The sequence below is a fragment of the Egretta garzetta genome, unplaced genomic scaffold (assembly GCF_000687185.1).
Source record: "Egretta garzetta isolate BGI_Z169 unplaced genomic scaffold, ASM68718v1 scaffold238, whole genome shotgun sequence".
Classification (NCBI taxonomy): Eukaryota; Metazoa; Chordata; class Aves; order Pelecaniformes; family Ardeidae; genus Egretta; species Egretta garzetta.
Genome location: NW_009260402.1, coordinates 674,400 through 690,939, shown reverse-complemented (window position 1 = coordinate 690,939; position 16,540 = coordinate 674,400). Strand labels below are relative to the sequence as shown.

The window sequence follows — 16,540 nt, the reverse complement described above, 5'->3', positions numbered from 1 at the left end:
GTCAGTATATGGGGAAAGGGTTTTAAACTAGAACCGGGTAGGTTCAGGCTAGAGGTAAGGAAGAAATTTCTTACAATGAGGGTGGTAAAACACTGGAACAGGTTGCCCAGAGAGGTGGAGGAGGCCCCATCCCTGGGAACATTCAAGGCCAGGTTGGATGGGGCTCTGAGCAACCTGATCTAGTTAGCAGTGTCCCTGCTCACTGCAGGGGGGTTGGACTAGATGACCACTAGTGGTCCCTTCCAACCCTAAACATTCTATGATTCTATGACTCCCTCCCACTGCCAGGGGTAGCCTGTTTCCAAAATTGACTGCAAAAATGATGGCAGCAGCAGTTTGTCACGCAGGACTCGAGGGGGTAGCTGTTGCAAATAAGCAGAACCCCCAAATAAATCGATTCCCTCCCCCCTCTCAGCCACGCTGGACCCCTCCAACCCACTGAGTTAGCTCAAAGAAAACAAGTGGCAAAAGAAACCCAGCCAAGATAATAGAATCCATCTGTGTTAAACTGTACACCAAGGAATTTTGGATGTAGAAGTACAAGGACACGACATACAGAACACGTATGTGTGCATGCCAGGTGGGAAGGCAACTCCAGCCTTCTTCCCCTCCCCGCAGGGCCATGTGCTGATCGTCACAGCATCCTGCCAGAGGATGTGGAGATGTCGTGGATCACGCTCAGCCCTTTGAGGCCAGCTGCCTTCCACCTTTCAGTACTGCTTCTTCCCTTTCAGCGCCGGCAGACGCGCGAAGGCGGAGGCTCGGCATGGATAGCGCAGGGAAGGAAAACCACTTGCTTGGCGTCCGACAAGAATAATTCGGAGGAGGTCCCCGGCTGGTGTACCACAAAACAGCGACGTCAGAGTGCTTGTTTTTGGCAAGGACAGACTTCATACTGCTTTGAGAAAGGCAGAGACAATCGGGGGCGGTGAGCTTTGAGGATCGAAGAGGCACGAGCTGCTGGAGCCCCGTCTCAGAGAGGCGATGGCCTTGCAGAGCCTTCGCACGACAGCACCGCAGCCAAGAGACCGAGCGCCTCCTCCCCAGTAACACCAGCAACAAGGCAAACGCGAGCCCTTGCCGGGCAGCCCAAGGTCCAGAGCGAATCCCCCCCATCCAGGAAAAGGAATAAAAGTAAGCAGACACCCCTTCCTGCGGCTGGAATGAAGCAGCTTGTGCAAAGCAGTGCCGCATCCAGGCACCTTCTCCCCTGGAGCACTGAAATAGGGGTTCCCAAAGGAGGCTGGGCCCCTTTTTACCTTGCCAGGCAATGACCCGAGTACCAGCAAGCAGGACTCGCGCCGACTCTGCGACTATAAGGTCTCCCATGGGGTGAGAGGGGTTAGGAAGGTTTAATCTTAAACTATAGCAAAGGCTCACCTACTCCAGCCAGCTGCGCCAAGACCACAACAACCCAGAGAGGCAAAACAAAGCATGGGTTAATTTGGGCAAGTCCCTCTTTGGAAAGCACTTGAAGAGGTTAACACACCTCATGGTTGCAGCAAATCACAGGGAGCCCCCCTCTCAAGAAGCTGTTCAAGCCATAGATTAGAGTATTAAACAATTGCTTCAGTGTTAGCTTCTGTCTTTGAATTTCCAGTTAGCTTTTCCCCACACCTTGAACCTCAGCACCACTTTGCTAGCCCAACACCAGGCACTGAGGTTTCACGTGCTCCCACCGAGGGCAGGGTACCGATTTCACCGCGATTATTGGGGGAGGAAGGGAGAGGATCACTACACGGTAGAAATCATCTGCTACACAAGGAAGAAAAAAATTCCTTAGGCCTAGGAGGAAGGTAGATGGTTTTCTGTAAACTGTTAAGGCAAGAGGCCTATCGGAGATCCATCAGGACCACGTCTCTCTCGACGACTGACACGTGATTGCAGGTCTGGAAGAGAGGGGAAGAGAAAGAGGGGACAGGGGGTTATTCAGAGTTCCCAAAACTCAGGTGAGTCTCCTCTACCTCCTCACACAACCTGCACCCAGCATCCTTTGCAGAACAGCCCTCTCTGCCCAGGAACCGCCCTGCCCGGTGCCACACAGAGACCACAGCAGGACACAGATACAAATCTCCCTCCAGTACAAGCCTTTGCCACTGCCTTGGCCTGTTTCTGCAGAGAAGTGCTCCGCATCGCACCTCCAACTCACGCTAAAAATCATAGAATCACAGAATGCTTTGGGTGGGAAGGGACCCCCAGAGGTCACCCAGCCCAACCCCCCTGCAGGAGCAGGGACACCTTGAACCACATCAGGTTGCTCACAGCCCCGGCCAACCTGGCCTGGAATGGTCCCAGGGATGGGGCCTCCACCCCCTCTCGGGGCAACCCCTGCCAGGCTTTCACCACCCTCACTGGAAAGAATTTCTTCCTTAGATCCAGTCTAAACCTCCCCTGCTGCAGTTTAAAGCCATCCCCCCTTGTCCTGTCCCAGCTGGCCCTACTAAAAAGCTTGTCCCCCCCTTTCCTCTGGGCCCCCTTGAAGCCCTGACCGGCCGCACTCAGCTCTGCCCGCAGCCTTCTCTTCTCCAGGCTGAACACCCCCAACTCTCCCAGCCTGGCCTCAGAGCAGAGGGGCTCCAGCCCTCGCAGCATTTTAGTAGCCCTTAAGTTAGAAAGCTTTTGCATCTTAACTCTAAGGAGCGACAAGCCCCTGCCAGGCTGACCCGCCTGTCCTGGGTCACAGCCTAGCACCTCGACACAGACATAAATTCAAGGGAAGTGTCCAATATGCCGACTCACGGTCCTAGACCCCCCGCTGCCTCGTGGGGTGACTTACAGTGAAGAGAGGGGGTTCTTTGGAGTGCGGGTGGAATCCTTTCTGCCGGCAGGAAGAGATCTCCTCCAGGCCATGCTCCGTCAGCTTGAAAAACCCCGTCCTAGAACAAAGAAAAGTTCTGTGTAGCTCAAGCCCCTGGAAATAGAAGCACATCCTTCTGTGTCTGAAAGTGTGTCTGAAGAACCACGCTTGAGGCTGCTCATATCAAGTGAGAGCAGAGATGCGTGCTGTGGGACACTGCTCTGGCTGGGACACTTCTCTCCCCAGCTCTGCAGCTGCAGACCGGTTTCCTTTCATGGGTGGGCAACCACAGCCCAAATATGACCCCCCCAAACCAGCTCAGAAGAGCTGTCAAATCACACATGCTCTTCCAGCCTCTTTTGGCAAAAAAAAACCCCAAACCTTTCATTGTGTGACTTGACATTCCATTCCACACCAGGAATCCAGTACAGGAAAAGTCGTGGTAAATTGCCCTTCGATACTCTCTGAAGATGCCAGACCTCCCACCCAACCTTTTGGTTGGGCGGCAGAGGCAGAGGGAAAGGCCTTACCTACCCCACATCCATACTTACTCCTGGTATTTTGGAGAACACACAATAGCAATGGACTCTGGCAACATCATCTGGTAGGAGCAGTGCGTGTGCAGGTCAACACTGGAGAGGAAGGCTGTCTGCGTGGGGTGAGTCTGAAACATAAGGCAACATAAAAGGAGGAAGTTACAGCAGGGTCGAAGGACTAGTCCAAAGGGACCACGTCTGCCAAGAGAAGAGAGACAGCTCCTCGGATGGCACAGAGAACATGCTCGTACATTGAAAATGGTTTGGGATTGCCCCAAAACATCTGCTCCTCTTTTCCATTTGGACTAAGTACAGGAGGAGCTCTACATTTCTGGCCATATCCCAGGGAAAGTCACACTTTAAGACACTTCAAGACATCACATTCTCCCAAGATGGCCAAGGGCTGTATGATCACAGACAACCACCACCTTACCCAAGTCCAGCTGACAGCTAGATTTCACAGCCCAACTCTTGCTGAAAGGTTTTTTCCCCTTTTGCTTGTTAGGTTTTTGTTGCCAAGACCAGCAGAAAGGTCAAAGGGATTCTTGAGGGTCCCTGGATGCTGCAGGGCCGACACTGAAGAGTTAACACCAAAAAGCAGACACCCTGCACATATCAGGCACACGCAGCAGGCATTTATTTGTCAAAGCCTGTGAGGCAGCTGCTGCTTTCGAGAGATTACTCAGCAGCACCGAACATTTTGCTTGGCACCGATCCGACTGCCAAAGGCTCCACGGGGACAGGCAGCAAGGGCAGCGCTGAAGCCAGCGGAGGAATCTGGAACTGGCACATCCCACAGCAGAGCAGCACACAGCTGTCTGCGAAAAGCAGCGCTACTATGGGGACGCATGGCAAGAGAGGCCCTGTGCTGACAGCAGGAGCACCGCATGCCCCGACAGTGCCTCTGGAGTCAGCTTTTAGCTGGATGAAACACCAGCATCATGCCCAATATCCCGCTCCGAAAGGGCTTGATGCTTTAGAAAGGGACCCAAACTTGAAACAGGCCTGGATTTCTCCAATAGGAGTCAGTAGTGACTGAGACTGCACCAGAGGGAGAAATCCATCTGGAGGGATGCTGCCTGCTCCAAGCCAGCTCCTCCAGTAAATTCTCCTCTGCCGGCCCCGCTCCATGCACCCCTTTTCCACCTGGCTGAACACAAGGCCAGCTGGGAAGTGAAACAGGAACGAGACACTCACATGGATCCAGCCTAGTGTAACAAGGCCATGCTGATCCTGGATCACGAAGAGCTCCTCCTCATTCTCCGTGTTGCAATAATCTGGGCCTCCGTATTGCTTGGGAACAATGACGTGGGTTATCGTGAACTCATTCCTCATCTGCAAGGCAGCACAGGGAGGCTGTTACCCACCGGATACCCCCCCCAAGCAGGAAACACTGCTGCCGCCCACTGGTGCAAAGGTAATTTCCTAAGCTTTGGGAACACGGTACTTCTGCATTCATCACTCAGGGGCCCAGCCAGGGGAACAGCAGGCCTGGAAACAAGCCCACGGGTGCATCTACCATCCATTTACAGTCACAGAAACAGTAACTGCAAGTTACTGACAAGGAAGTTGCAGGATTTTCTGAGTCTGAACATCACCCACGGCTTTCTACTTAATTTTTCCTGCCGTGCAGAACACCCACAAGAGCTCAGAGAAGTCCTGGACACCCACTGAAGCCAATCTCACCACTCGCTAGGAGATGGTGCTTCATAATTAAATAATCACCAAGTGCCTGGAAGCAGCTGGATTGCAGAAAGTTGCTACATCAAACAACTTCATTTCAAAGCCAACTTCTGCAAGCAAAGCAGCCCCAAGTGACCCAGGGGAGACAGGCTGGAGCTGCCAACAGACACCTGTGCAGGCAAACTCTTTGGGGCAGAACTGTGTCCAGTCTGTGTTTGCACAGCCTTGTCTTAGTGAGAGTCCTAGTCCACAGCTGGGACACCTCACTCCTGCTGGTGCCAAAAGGACAAGTCACCGGCAACGTGGGAATGCTTGAAGCAGGTACCCAGAAAGTCTTCAACAGGAGAGAGGAAGCTGAATACCCCTAGGGACGCAGTGGCCAGCACCTCGTTCAGTGTGAGGAAATCCTATCGTAAAAGGAAGGAAAAGGAGAGGCAGATCATCCCTAAAGCTCACATGAATCCCTAGTCATCAGTGAAACGGCACTACAGCCTTCTGTGGCAAAAATCAGGGTCCTCTAGCCATCTTCAAAGCTATTGCACACCTTGACAAAAGGCCCCTGGTGCCAATTCCAGGGTCTTAATTAGAATTACCACCTTACCAGCTTACCGCAGAGGATCCCACACGTCTCCACACCCCGGACTGTGTTGGCATCAGCCAGCTGGAGGAATTTCTGGCAAAGCTCCCTAGGGACGATGACCTGGCGAAGGACATCCATACTTGCATCTGTGGGGAGAAGGGGAGCACAATGAGCAATGACAGTTGGGGATGCTGGAGAAATGTTCCCTCAGGTCAGTATCTGAAGGGACTAGGCTGAGAAAATTCAGCCTGGAAACATTAACTGCTCTAACATCTACTCTTACAACAGCAATCACAGATAAATGAAGTCACTGTGACACTTCAAAAAGGACACTTGCTACCTCTTTCAAAACAGGGACACAGAGAGACCTGGAGCGGTGTGTCAAAACCCAAGTATTTTGTTAAAGAAAATGAAATCACACCCACAAAATGTTATTTAAAGTAAGACGTGTCACTGGGCAAGGACCAGGAATTTGGAAGTGTCCGAATCAGTATTTTGGAGTCATATTTGGCAGAACAGGAGAATTTGGTCAGCCTAGCCAGGACCCCAATCTCCCACAAGTATTTGGATCCAGGAAAGCCAAATAGGCTGTAGACTCTAGATCAGCGAAGAGACTGGGCTGGAAAAGTGCATGTGGGGCGATTCCCAAGAGGAGACAGTTCTCCCCAGCCCTGCAAACCTTTACTGGACAACTGGGAGAACACCCAGTGACTTGGAAGGCCAAACACCCAGAAGGGATGGAGCCATGATCAGATACTTCCAAGAGCCTCCCAGACAAATCAGCTCCTTGGCCGTGTTTGGCTCAGCCCCAGCAAGAGAAGAGGGTGCACCGAGAGGTACTAACTGTTTTCCGTGCTCCCCAAAGCACTAGGTTTCAAAGATCTGTCCACAACAGGAGGTTTGGATGAGACAGTCCCCGCTGATGGACTTGCAGGGTGAACTGGAGAGACGGGAACCTTTGGGATTAAATCAGTCGGGGGCTTTTCCACGCCAGGGATGAGGGGTCCATCCAGAGACTCGGGACTTGGCTCTGGCTTTCCAAATTGCTGCACTATCCTCAGACGTTCCTTCTCCAGTTCCTGTCGTCGAATCATCTCCTCGAAGGCATGAAACTGTTCTTGCTCTGCCTGCTGCTGCTTCATCAGGGCTACCCGATTTCTCTCCTCTTCCAGCTGCTGCTGCAAAGCCAAATTGCGTGCAAATTCCTCTTCCTTCTCCTTCTGCAAGGAGAAATACGCCAAGGGACGTCAGCAGACAGGGGAACACTAGCCCGAGGCAGAATATGAAGCCTATCCACTGCAAGATGCTCAGGGATCCCAGACTACTTCTAGGTAGGTAACCAGCAAACAGGACTCCCTGCAAGGAAGCTTCAGCTTGCAAAACAGAGATCCGCACTTCCATCAGGAGAGCCAGCTAGCCCAGGGCAGTAAAATTGCTGCCTTATTCTCCCCTCTTCCACAGAAATATAATTCCAGGTTGATTTCCCTCTATCCTATCTCTAAAATCGCACTTGTCCACAGCAAAACTGACTGCAGGGTTTTCTGCTTTGCCCACAGAACCCCAGATCCATGCCCATGCTGTTACCAGCCGCCTGCTGAGCTTCTAGACCTCACGTTGGGACAAAGAGAAAAACCAACCAAATAACAGTCCCAGCTCAGACTGCCTCCAGGATGCACAATGAAAAGAGATGCAGGGATGCCTATGACAGATTCACCTACGTAATGGCAGCAGAGACATGATCAGTGCTGCAGGTGATGAGGCTGGACCTGCCTAGACTTCACATTTCAGAGCCCTGGAGACCTGCCCTCTTCCAAACCCTTTGTGGCCGAGGGTCTTCTGGGGAGCACAGGCCTCCAGTCTCCTCTCACTCACCTTCTGCTCCTTGTACTTAGCATAGTCCTTGGCGTACCTCTTTAATAGCTCCTCCTTGAGCTCTTCAGCTCTGGGGAAGGCTACTTCTTTCAGTTTCTGAAGGGAGGAAACACAGTCATAAGAATGTGATAGCCCCAAGGCAAGAAAAACAAGACTTGAACAAAGGCAAGAATCAAGGGACATGTAGCACCCAGAGATTATAAACTTGCTCAAGAGGCAGGAAGGGCCAAGCAGCTCCACCACCACGTGTGGACGGGCTACAGACAGGCACATTGCAGCCGGGTGGCACAGACAGCACCACCAACGACACCGAGCAAGAGCTTAGACAGCGTTACCCTTTGCTCTTCTGGTCAATGCTGAGCAGAGGAGAGATAGTTTCTTGTGGCTGTGAGCAATCTCCAAAGATCCCCTGGCAAATCCCTTGAGGATCATCACATTGAGCATCCAGCCACCGTGGAAAAGCCACGTGGTCTTTAAAAAGCAGGGAGTTTAACAGGAAAGAAAGGACGCACACCCCAGCGCTCGTAAATTGAAAGTAAATTGGACAACCACAGCCAGCCCAGCGCAAACTCCCAAGGTGTCAGGACTGCCTGGTCAAGCCAAGGCTTCTCAGCGTTTGAGTGGATCATTCATCTCAAGAGCTATGAAAACCCAAGGCTGATGACCCCAAAACATTTCCGACAGCAGCCGTCAAGGACTTGGCAACGTTACTACTTACTTTCATTGTCTCCCTCTTTTCAGGTATGACAGCAGTTTTGTAATCTCGGTGCTGTGGCAGCTTCTCGATGAAGAGCCTGTAAAGACAGGAGAAAAAGTGCATTTCTGAATCACGGCAGAAAGGGACAAACACAAGACAGTAAGTGTCATTTTGGGGGTACAGATTATTTCCCTCCAGCACTGTCCCCTTGCTCTGCCACCTCCCTGGGCCCTGTGCTCCCCACAATCAGGACAGTCCTGATTTTCCTGCCTTTCTGAAGGAAACTCTCCATCATATAACGGCCTTCTGAGCTCTTCATGGCACACCAGAGGTCTCGTTCACTCCCAGGGGAGCACCTCACACAGGAGATTTTTCTTCCACATTGGCTTCTGGGATGATCCTCAGGGATAAATATATTTGTTTTGAACAGAAACATTAATAAGCCAGTCTAAAACACCAAGGACGCTGGCAGCGATTCGGGAAGGTCCTTGGGCACCTGCCTATACCTCTGAGCATCCAAGGGGATTACACACAAGCTCAAGGACTCAGCTGACTCAGTCAGCTCGCACCGTCCTTCTGTACCGAGGAACAAACAGTTTGTGCAAGAGATGGGGAAATTAACTCAGACCTTGAAAACAGAAAGCTTGCAGGTAAGCTAAAAGCAAGTTCACAACATCCCCAGCTGCTGCATCTGTGGCCCGACCACCCCAGAAGGTCAGGGCAATATTGCAGGTGGCAGGGCTATTTCTGTGCAGGCTTCTGGGAGGGAAATCAAAACTGAGCTGAACATCACCCCGCTCCCAGCACGACTGTGAACAGGTTAATCTTTGGCTTCTCTACAAACGGGGTAACTGTTCACCCCTTCCAGGACGCAGCGGTGAAGATGCAGAGAAAGAGTACTGCAAGCACTAGAACAAGGCAAAAAGCCCACAAACATGGGGCAATTCACTCTGGCTTTGCCCTGTGAGGCTTCCCAGGCTTGAGGCATCCCTGAGTTATCTCTGCAAACGAGTCCCCAGCGGCACACTACCTGACTGCGTGCTCAGGGTGAGCTGACGGCGAGCTTAGCTGGGTCCTTGACTCCTGCAAGCGGAGCTGTGCTTGCTCTAAGTGTTCACAAAGCCTGTGGGCATAACGTGAAAAGATCCTGCCCTCCTTCTGGCTCTTTGCTACACTGCTTCAGCATCTGAAGGAGGATGCTCTCCAGCGCCTTTAGAGAGCAGCCTCGTGCCCAGGCACAAGGAATAAGGGTAGCGAGGATGAGACTGTGCCCCAGAGAGCAGCACAAACAAATCAAGCACAGCCAAGCAGGAAAAACTCAGGGGGGACAGAATGAGAACGCTCTTCATGCTGAGAAGCCTCTGTGTGTGCAGTAAATAAACTCAGCTCCTTCAAAACCTCAGTCCTCTGGGAAAAGGAAGGACTTTTTGCAGCCCTGAATGCTCCTGGTTGCCACGGAGAACGTGAGGATGCTCTTGCCAGAGACTGCAGGATCAGCATAACCACGTCACAGCCTGGAGCCACGGAGAAGCTGTCGCTCCACCCGAAATGCCCGGCAAGGTCCCTGCTCCCGGCTGGTGGTTGTGAAGTAGGTCACTGTGTCGAGGAGACAAAACAAGGCTGTGATCATTGCCAACAGCTAGCAGATTAAAATGGAAGGGATTAACTAAAAAGGATTAAGAGCAGATGCTGGCCTGGGGAGGACGGAAAAACCAGCAGACACAGCTGGGTTTCCACAAGTCAGGAAAGGGGGAAAAAGTGGGCAGCAGGATGAGAGGAGGGCTCTGGCAGCCAGAGGAAAACTCTGCGGCAAGACCAGGCTGGGGATGGAGGCAGAGGAAGGGCAGGAACAGTTGACATTTGCTATCAACAACCCAGTTGAGGCTTGGCAAGACTGAAACCTGCGGCTCCCATCACCAGGAGTTTTGGGCTTGTTCAAACCTCTTGCCTGCTCCCGAGTTCACTATGAGCAGCAGCTGTTTGGCACTGAGCAGCCACATCACAGGCTATTTTTAAGCACTGCTACAGCACGCACGCCAAGCCGGCGTCTCTCGAGTCCTTCGCAACACCCCCAGAGCCAATCCTAGCAGCTCACAGCCATGCAGGCAAACCAGGAGCCCAAACACCACAGAAAATTCATCTTTTTCTTTTTTTTTCCTTTCTTATTTGGCACTAGCAAAATCAAACCTAGTGTGCCTATGGTGATTCAAGGAAAACATCCACTCAGATCAATGCAGAAGCAGCTGTTCAAGAAGACAAGCAAGCAGATGTCTTACAAGGTGACAAGACACGTGTGTTACAACTCCAGCCTGGTTATTAGAGATACCCGAGCTGCCCTCCTGCCCACCATGAGGAGGGCTTGGCAATGAGCTTCATTTCCACATGGGAAACAGAGGTGCTGTGCAGCCAAAGGACCTGCACAAGATAGAGCAGGTGACCAGAGGCCAAGCAGGGAACCGGCTGCCTCAATGGGAATCTCACTGCGGATCTGTCTTGAGATTCCCCCGTGCCTAGACAAGGTTGTCTCAAAACCAACAGCTCTCCAAATCAGACGCCACAACACAGATCTCATTGTGTAATTCAGGCCTTAAGATCAGCCTTGGGGAGTGCTGTACAGGGAAATAAAGAGAAGTCCAGCTTCCTAAAGCACACCTTGGCTCCCAAGGACGATGCAGTTGCTCCCACCGAACACACTGAGCTAAGACCCTCTCACATACTTCTCAGTCCTCCCCTTCCCGAAGGCGTAGCCTGATGCGGAAAGCGCCTGCACTAGGCCATACACTCTGTCAGGGAGCTGGGCTCTGCGAAAGGACAGCCACAGCACTGACTGCAGATGTGGGATGAAGCACTGGGGGAAAAAATCCAGGTCACAGAATGGCAAGGGTTGGCAGGGACCTTGGAAGATGATCTAGTCCAACCCCCCTGCTAAAGCTGGTTCACCTAGAGCATGTTACACAGGACATCGTCCAGGCGGGCTTTGAATATCTCCAGAAAAGGAGACTCCACAGCCCCCCTGGGCAGCCTGGGCCAGTGCTCAGGTACCCTCAAAGTCAAGAATTTCTTCCTCCCGTTCAACTGGCACCTCTTCTGCTTCAGTTTGTGCCCATTGCCCCTTGTCCTGGTGCTGGGCACCACTGAGAAGAGTCTGGCTCCGTCCTTGTGACATCCACCCTTAAGATATTTGTATGGGTCCCATTTCTAGAAAGTGGAGAGCAGAGCAAGTCCCATGAGAGGCTCCAATTACCAGCCCCCCGCTCTTGCCTTCTGGATCACACCCTTGGGGAAAGCCATCTAGAAAACACTTCATTGAGCTTGAGCTACAGCTTCACAGCTTCATGTAAAGAAATGAGACAGTGACATTAAGCTCATATCTTCGGACAATCCAGGGCAGAAGCTCATATTCATCAGCACTGGAGAAATCACATCACCAAGGGAAGGTTTTTTCACCTTCCCAGCAGCGAGGCTAATGTAAACGCCACAACCATTTGAAAGCATCTGCAGAAGAAGACACACCAGCACCCATCATTGCTGTAATGAACAGCGAAGGTGCTTTTAAGTTCATTTGTTTAGTTTAAGAGTTTCTCCTTCAGCCATGGCTACGTAACCAGCCTGGAAACCTTCCCAAGGGTTTTACACTTCCCAGCTCTCCGTGCAGCCTCCCAGGGCACTCGCTGCGATGCCCATAAAAGCTCAGGAAGTGCAAGGCGGGAAGAAAAGCTAATCAGAGAAAAATGTGTTGGATTTAAGGGGCAGGAAACCTGCACACGGGGGCAGAGAGACAAAATGCCCATGAAGCTGCCAACCACATTCTGGATAAGGGGGTAGTATGGGCTCAGCAGAGACCATATCAGAGCAGTACTGGGCAAAAGCAGGAGATACAGGCTTTGGCCAAAAAACCTACAGGAACAGGACACTCCATGCCATTGGGCTATTTTCTGAGGATCACAGATTTCAGCCCTTTAAACACCAACAGACACAGCTACAGAGAGGCACGCGTTTGCTCTGCTTGTACTCTAGGCTGCTCAGACACAATCCAAACCTGACACCACGTCACCGTGTCAGCACGGCATACACTCTGGTTTGGCAGTGGGGTTTCAGACCCAAGATGGCTCGTTTCTGGCTAGCTGCAGAGATGATAGCAAGAATATGCGGCTCTGCACTTGTCTACACAGAATGTAGACCCTACAGCTGCCGAAACACCAAACAGGGCGTTAGCTGGGTTTAGATATGATCTGGGGCTTTCTAGAAGGGTGCTCAGCACTTAAGAAACTCACCAGTTGATTGGAATCAGGTTCTTTGGACCCAGAACTCTTCCCCACGTCCCTCCTGAGAAGTGCTTGGATGTACACATGCGTGTTTGGGGTGGGGGTGCGTGTGTATATTTCTTCTGAGATGTAAAATTAAACCTACAACCAGTCCCTGCACCTGAAGGAGGAACTCGCTGCCTGCTGTAAAGGGGTGTAGTAACCTAAGCGTAAAGCAGGCTTCTCCTCCAAAGCCGGTTTATTAGAGAAACCACCAACCAGCCTAGATACTTTCTAGGTAGATACTTGATACTGAGCTCCTTAACCACGGATCCTTGCCAATCTGTATGATGTCACGGCCAACCTAGCAACAATCAAGGCCAATCTAACCACTCTGCAGTGATAAAACACCAGGAAGCTTTGACATACAGGTAGCCAAAACCTCCCTCCTGCTGACAGGAGGCTCCGCTAGCAGAGGGACAGAGGAATATGTGATCAGCCTGGTTTCCAAACTTTTACAGACCTCCTGCAAAGAGGTAAGCAGCATTTATGAACTTTCGCCTCACACCTTTACGACATCTCCTGGTCAGTCTAAGCAGCTGTATCCTCACCTCTACGGTAACTGAAATTCAAAACAAGTGGAGCTCTGGGCAGAACCCAGTTCTTCCAGCTCAGCAAGGCCTCACAGTGTTTAGACATGTTCAAAATACGCAACACCAAACCCACAACCCCTTATATCGACACAGGTTACTTGCAAACGAAGCAATGCTGCCCTTACGTGATATATTTGTTGTACAAAATAAAGGCGTTCTCGATATTGCCTTCCTCTGAGTAAACGGTCGCCATGCGGAGGATTTCCACTCCGGAGCGGTAGTAGCGTCGTGGCGGGACATCCTCGTTCACTTCCACGTTGCTTCCCACCTGGATCAGCCTTCGGACTCGCTCCTCCGGTGGGAGGCTGGTGTCGGTGTGGTCAGGCATAATAACACACATCAAAGCTGCCACGAGGCTGACGAACTCTGTGGTGGGAAGAAAGTCAAGCATGTCAAAAGCAGCGTAACCCAGGTAACTCATCCAGTTTCCTCAGGACTGTCTTTCCTCAAAAGAAATCATCCCCCCTCAACAGAAAAGCATTTCATACATGGGCCAAATTGGGTCCTGAGGGAGGAATTTAGGAGAAGCCCAACCCTTTTTGGGCACAGTGCTTGGATATTTACCTTTACAACCTGAAAAGCAGTCACAAATTCATGATCACTCCTCAGAAACCGATTTCAGGATAGGGTTTGACCCATCCAAACCTCACCCAAAGTAGCGCTTCCTTCCCAGTTGTCTCTCCACACAACAAAACTAGTGCTGGTTGCCAGTTTGGGGCGAGAAGGCCAAAGAATTTCACTCAAACTTGAGCAGAAGTGGCTTTACACAGGGTTTCAATGCTGCAGCACGGAAACTGTTTTGCTTACACAGCAGGGCGAAGAGGAGGGAGCTGAAGGCCATCCTTCCAGCCACTGCTGCTCAGCAGATCCTTCCCTACCCAACAAGGTCAATCCCAAACTGCTCTTACCCGGGCACAGTCCCAATCCCTCTTCTCCCCTGTGCTGCGGGAGACACACCCATCACCCCAGGAATGCACCTCGACCCAATCCATGCGTCTGCCTCCCGCTTGGCTCTGACAAATCCCTTCTCATCCATAGCCCCACAGCACAAAACGATAAATTTGAAGCTGAGGAAGCACTGAGACTGAGGGGCAGCAAGCCCAAAAACCCTCCGCAATGCTCTCCCCCTACACCAAAAGCAATTTTCCCCTGGAAAAGCCACCCTGGACCACCATAAGGGTTAAACTCCCTATGAAATCACAGCACAATCTGAAGCACCTTGCAAGCCTTCCAAAAACATGATTGCCACATGCATGACATCACGATTTACCGTGGCTCCTTCCTAAATGGGGGAAAGGTCCTGAGCTGAGCTGAGCACCGCCCGAGGATGTCGAGCGGTGGAGGAGTTGCTTTTTTGGGGTTACCTCAGAGCAGAACCCCCTTTTTAAGGCACAGGCCCACATTTCTCAGCCCGTGTCCTGGAGGGGCCTACAAAGGCCTCTTGCCCTGAATAAGGGCTGTGGGATTCAGTCCTGCTAGAGGCTGCCAGGCCAAAGCTCTTGCTTACGGGGTGCGACAGAGCCCCAGCTCTGCGTGGGCTTCAGCTTCACCTCACTGGTGCTTCTCCTGGGGGCTGGGTTCTGTTGCTCCCCCAAGCCAGAGCTCTCGGTCACCTCCCCAAACCAAAGCCTCCCTGCCAAATTCCACAGTCCTTCTCCCCCAAGAGAGAAGGGACGCCATTCACACACCATAACTCACAGTGCCCCCAACCCAGAGCTCCCCCTCTAATTCCCACTGCACCCCTCAAAATAAAGTGCCCAAACCACCCCTCCTCAACATAACAGCCCCCCCCCCCTCCATTACCCACCAAGAGAGAGGAAGACCCCCACATACACACACACAAATCAGAGTCCTCCACAACTCCCACAGCCCTCCCCCTGCAAGGGAGAGCAGAGGAGCCCCCCGGGACGGCCCGTCCTTCCCAGAACCGCCCCCCCCCGCCCTTCCCCTCTAAAAAAAAGCAGAGGATCCCCCAACCAAAGACCCCACGGGCTCGCAGCCCCAGGCAACAGAGCAAGGGTAGTCCCAAACCGGATCCCCCTTCCTAAGAGGAAAGATACCCGCCGCCAGAGCCCCCCTGACCGCAGCCCCACCAAGGGAACCCCGATACGAAAGCCCCCCTCGCCCCGGGCGCCGCCACCCCTCAGCGCTTCCGGGTTGTTGCCGAAACGCCGACAGCACCGCCCCCCCCTCACTTTCAGCAGCCAATCAGGCGCCGCCGCAACATCCGGGCACGCCGCAGCCACCTCCCACTTCCGCCCGGCCAAGCTGCCGCTTCCTTTCCCTCAGCGGAAAGCCGGGCGTCATGACGTCAGAGAGCGGCCTTGCGCCTTAAAGGGGCAGCTCCCTCCTCGGCTGCACAGCACCGGGTCACCCCGAAAACACCCGTTCTCACCCCAAAACGGTCCGGTCGCGAGGCCAGAGTCCACCGCCCAACAACCCTCCGCTCGGGTGAGCGCCGAAGCGCGGATCCCGCGGGGCTCATCAGGCCCATCCTGGGGGGAAAGAACCGCTCCAGAACCAGGGCTCGAGGGTTACGCACCATGGAAATTTACTTTAGCGAAGTGGGTGAAAAGGGAAAAAAATAAAAAATCATCTCGTTTCAGGCCGAATCCTATTTCTTGTATTGAGGAAATCAAGGAAAAGCCCTTTTTTGCTGAAGGTTAAAGGGATGCTCCTGAGGACATTTCTTTCGGGTAATTCCAGCTCCGTTTGGGTCCACATTTATTCTCCGCATCCCTCAAGGAGCGGAGCTACGACTCCGGTACAACATAGTATTAAAAAATTTTCTGTGAGATTTGTAAAAGTACAAGGCAAGGGAAGAAAAAATTAAAAAAATAAAAAAACGGAGCTGTGTTAAGGTTAAGAACACCTGCATTTGCAGTTCCTGACTGCTGGTGGAGGTTACAGCACAGCCGCTCGTTCAAGCGGCGAGAGACCCATCGCAGAGCTCCTCGGGGTGAAGCTGCAGCCCTGGATGGGCTTTGCCACGTCCAGCGTTCCCTACGCCGTCACAACAGGTTTCTTACGCCGGCGCCTGCGTTTCCTGGCCGCTTGCGTTTGCTGGGGCGGGCAGAGGTGGGGGTTCTGGGGGGGAAAGCACAGTCCATCGCACCGCTCGTTAGCGGGCGACGAAACCCAACAGTTCCTCGCTGCCGAATCGCGCGGCCGCCTTTTCTCCGTCGCCCCGTGCTCCTGCGCCAGCTCCTGGTGTTGTGCCTGCGCCTTGCTGCCTCGCCTGCGATTCTTCTTGCTGCTGCCGGAATTTCTGGAAGAAAATTCAGGAGTCAACACCAGGAGAAGTCACGGCCCCGTTCAGTCTCTCTGTACACAGAGCCCGAAAGGCTCCTTAGCCCCTCCGGGTTTATCCGATCCCTTTTGCTTCAGCCTGAATGATGAGACACCCAGGAAGAACGCCCAGCTCGCAGCTTATTTCCTACACGCTGATTTCTTAAAGCAAGGGAAGTTTTTCAGCAGG

At 52.5% G+C, this 16,540-nt stretch overlaps 2 protein-coding genes across 3 annotated transcripts in view; both read right to left on the bottom strand.

Annotated features, from left to right (window-relative positions):
- Nucleotides 1-1,439: 1,439 nt before the first annotated feature.
- Nucleotides 1,440-16,540, bottom strand: part of LOC104130357 (STAM binding protein) — an 18,949-nt gene continuing 3,848 nt past the window's right edge. Inside the window, exons 1-10 of one of the 2 annotated variants that reach the window (XM_009643392.2) lie at nt 15,458-15,826; nt 13,188-13,428; nt 8,187-8,262; nt 7,469-7,564; nt 6,441-6,816; nt 5,618-5,742; nt 4,531-4,668; nt 3,349-3,461; nt 2,777-2,876; nt 1,440-1,889 (exon numbers count right to left, since the gene is read on the bottom strand). In XM_009643392.2, the coding sequence (XP_009641687.1) occupies nt 1,833-1,889; nt 2,777-2,876; nt 3,349-3,461; nt 4,531-4,668; nt 5,618-5,742; nt 6,441-6,816; nt 7,469-7,564; nt 8,187-8,262; nt 13,188-13,402 (1,296 nt within the window). In that variant the 5' untranslated portion in view covers nt 13,403-13,428; nt 15,458-15,826 and the 3' untranslated portion in view covers nt 1,440-1,832. Of the gene's footprint in view, nt 1,890-2,776; nt 2,877-3,348; nt 3,462-4,530; nt 4,669-5,617; nt 5,743-6,440; nt 6,817-7,468; nt 7,565-8,186; nt 8,263-13,187; nt 13,429-15,457; nt 15,827-16,540 lie in introns of those variants that run through there. The other variant, XM_035898929.1, reaches the window with a different exon arrangement.
- Nucleotides 15,919-16,540, bottom strand: part of DUSP11 (dual specificity phosphatase 11) — an 8,070-nt gene continuing 7,448 nt past the window's right edge. The window contains exon 9 of the mRNA XM_035898909.1: nt 15,919-16,330. Coding sequence (XP_035754802.1) covers nt 16,066-16,330 — 265 coding nt within the window. The 3' untranslated portion in view covers nt 15,919-16,065. The remainder of the gene's footprint in view (nt 16,331-16,540) is intronic.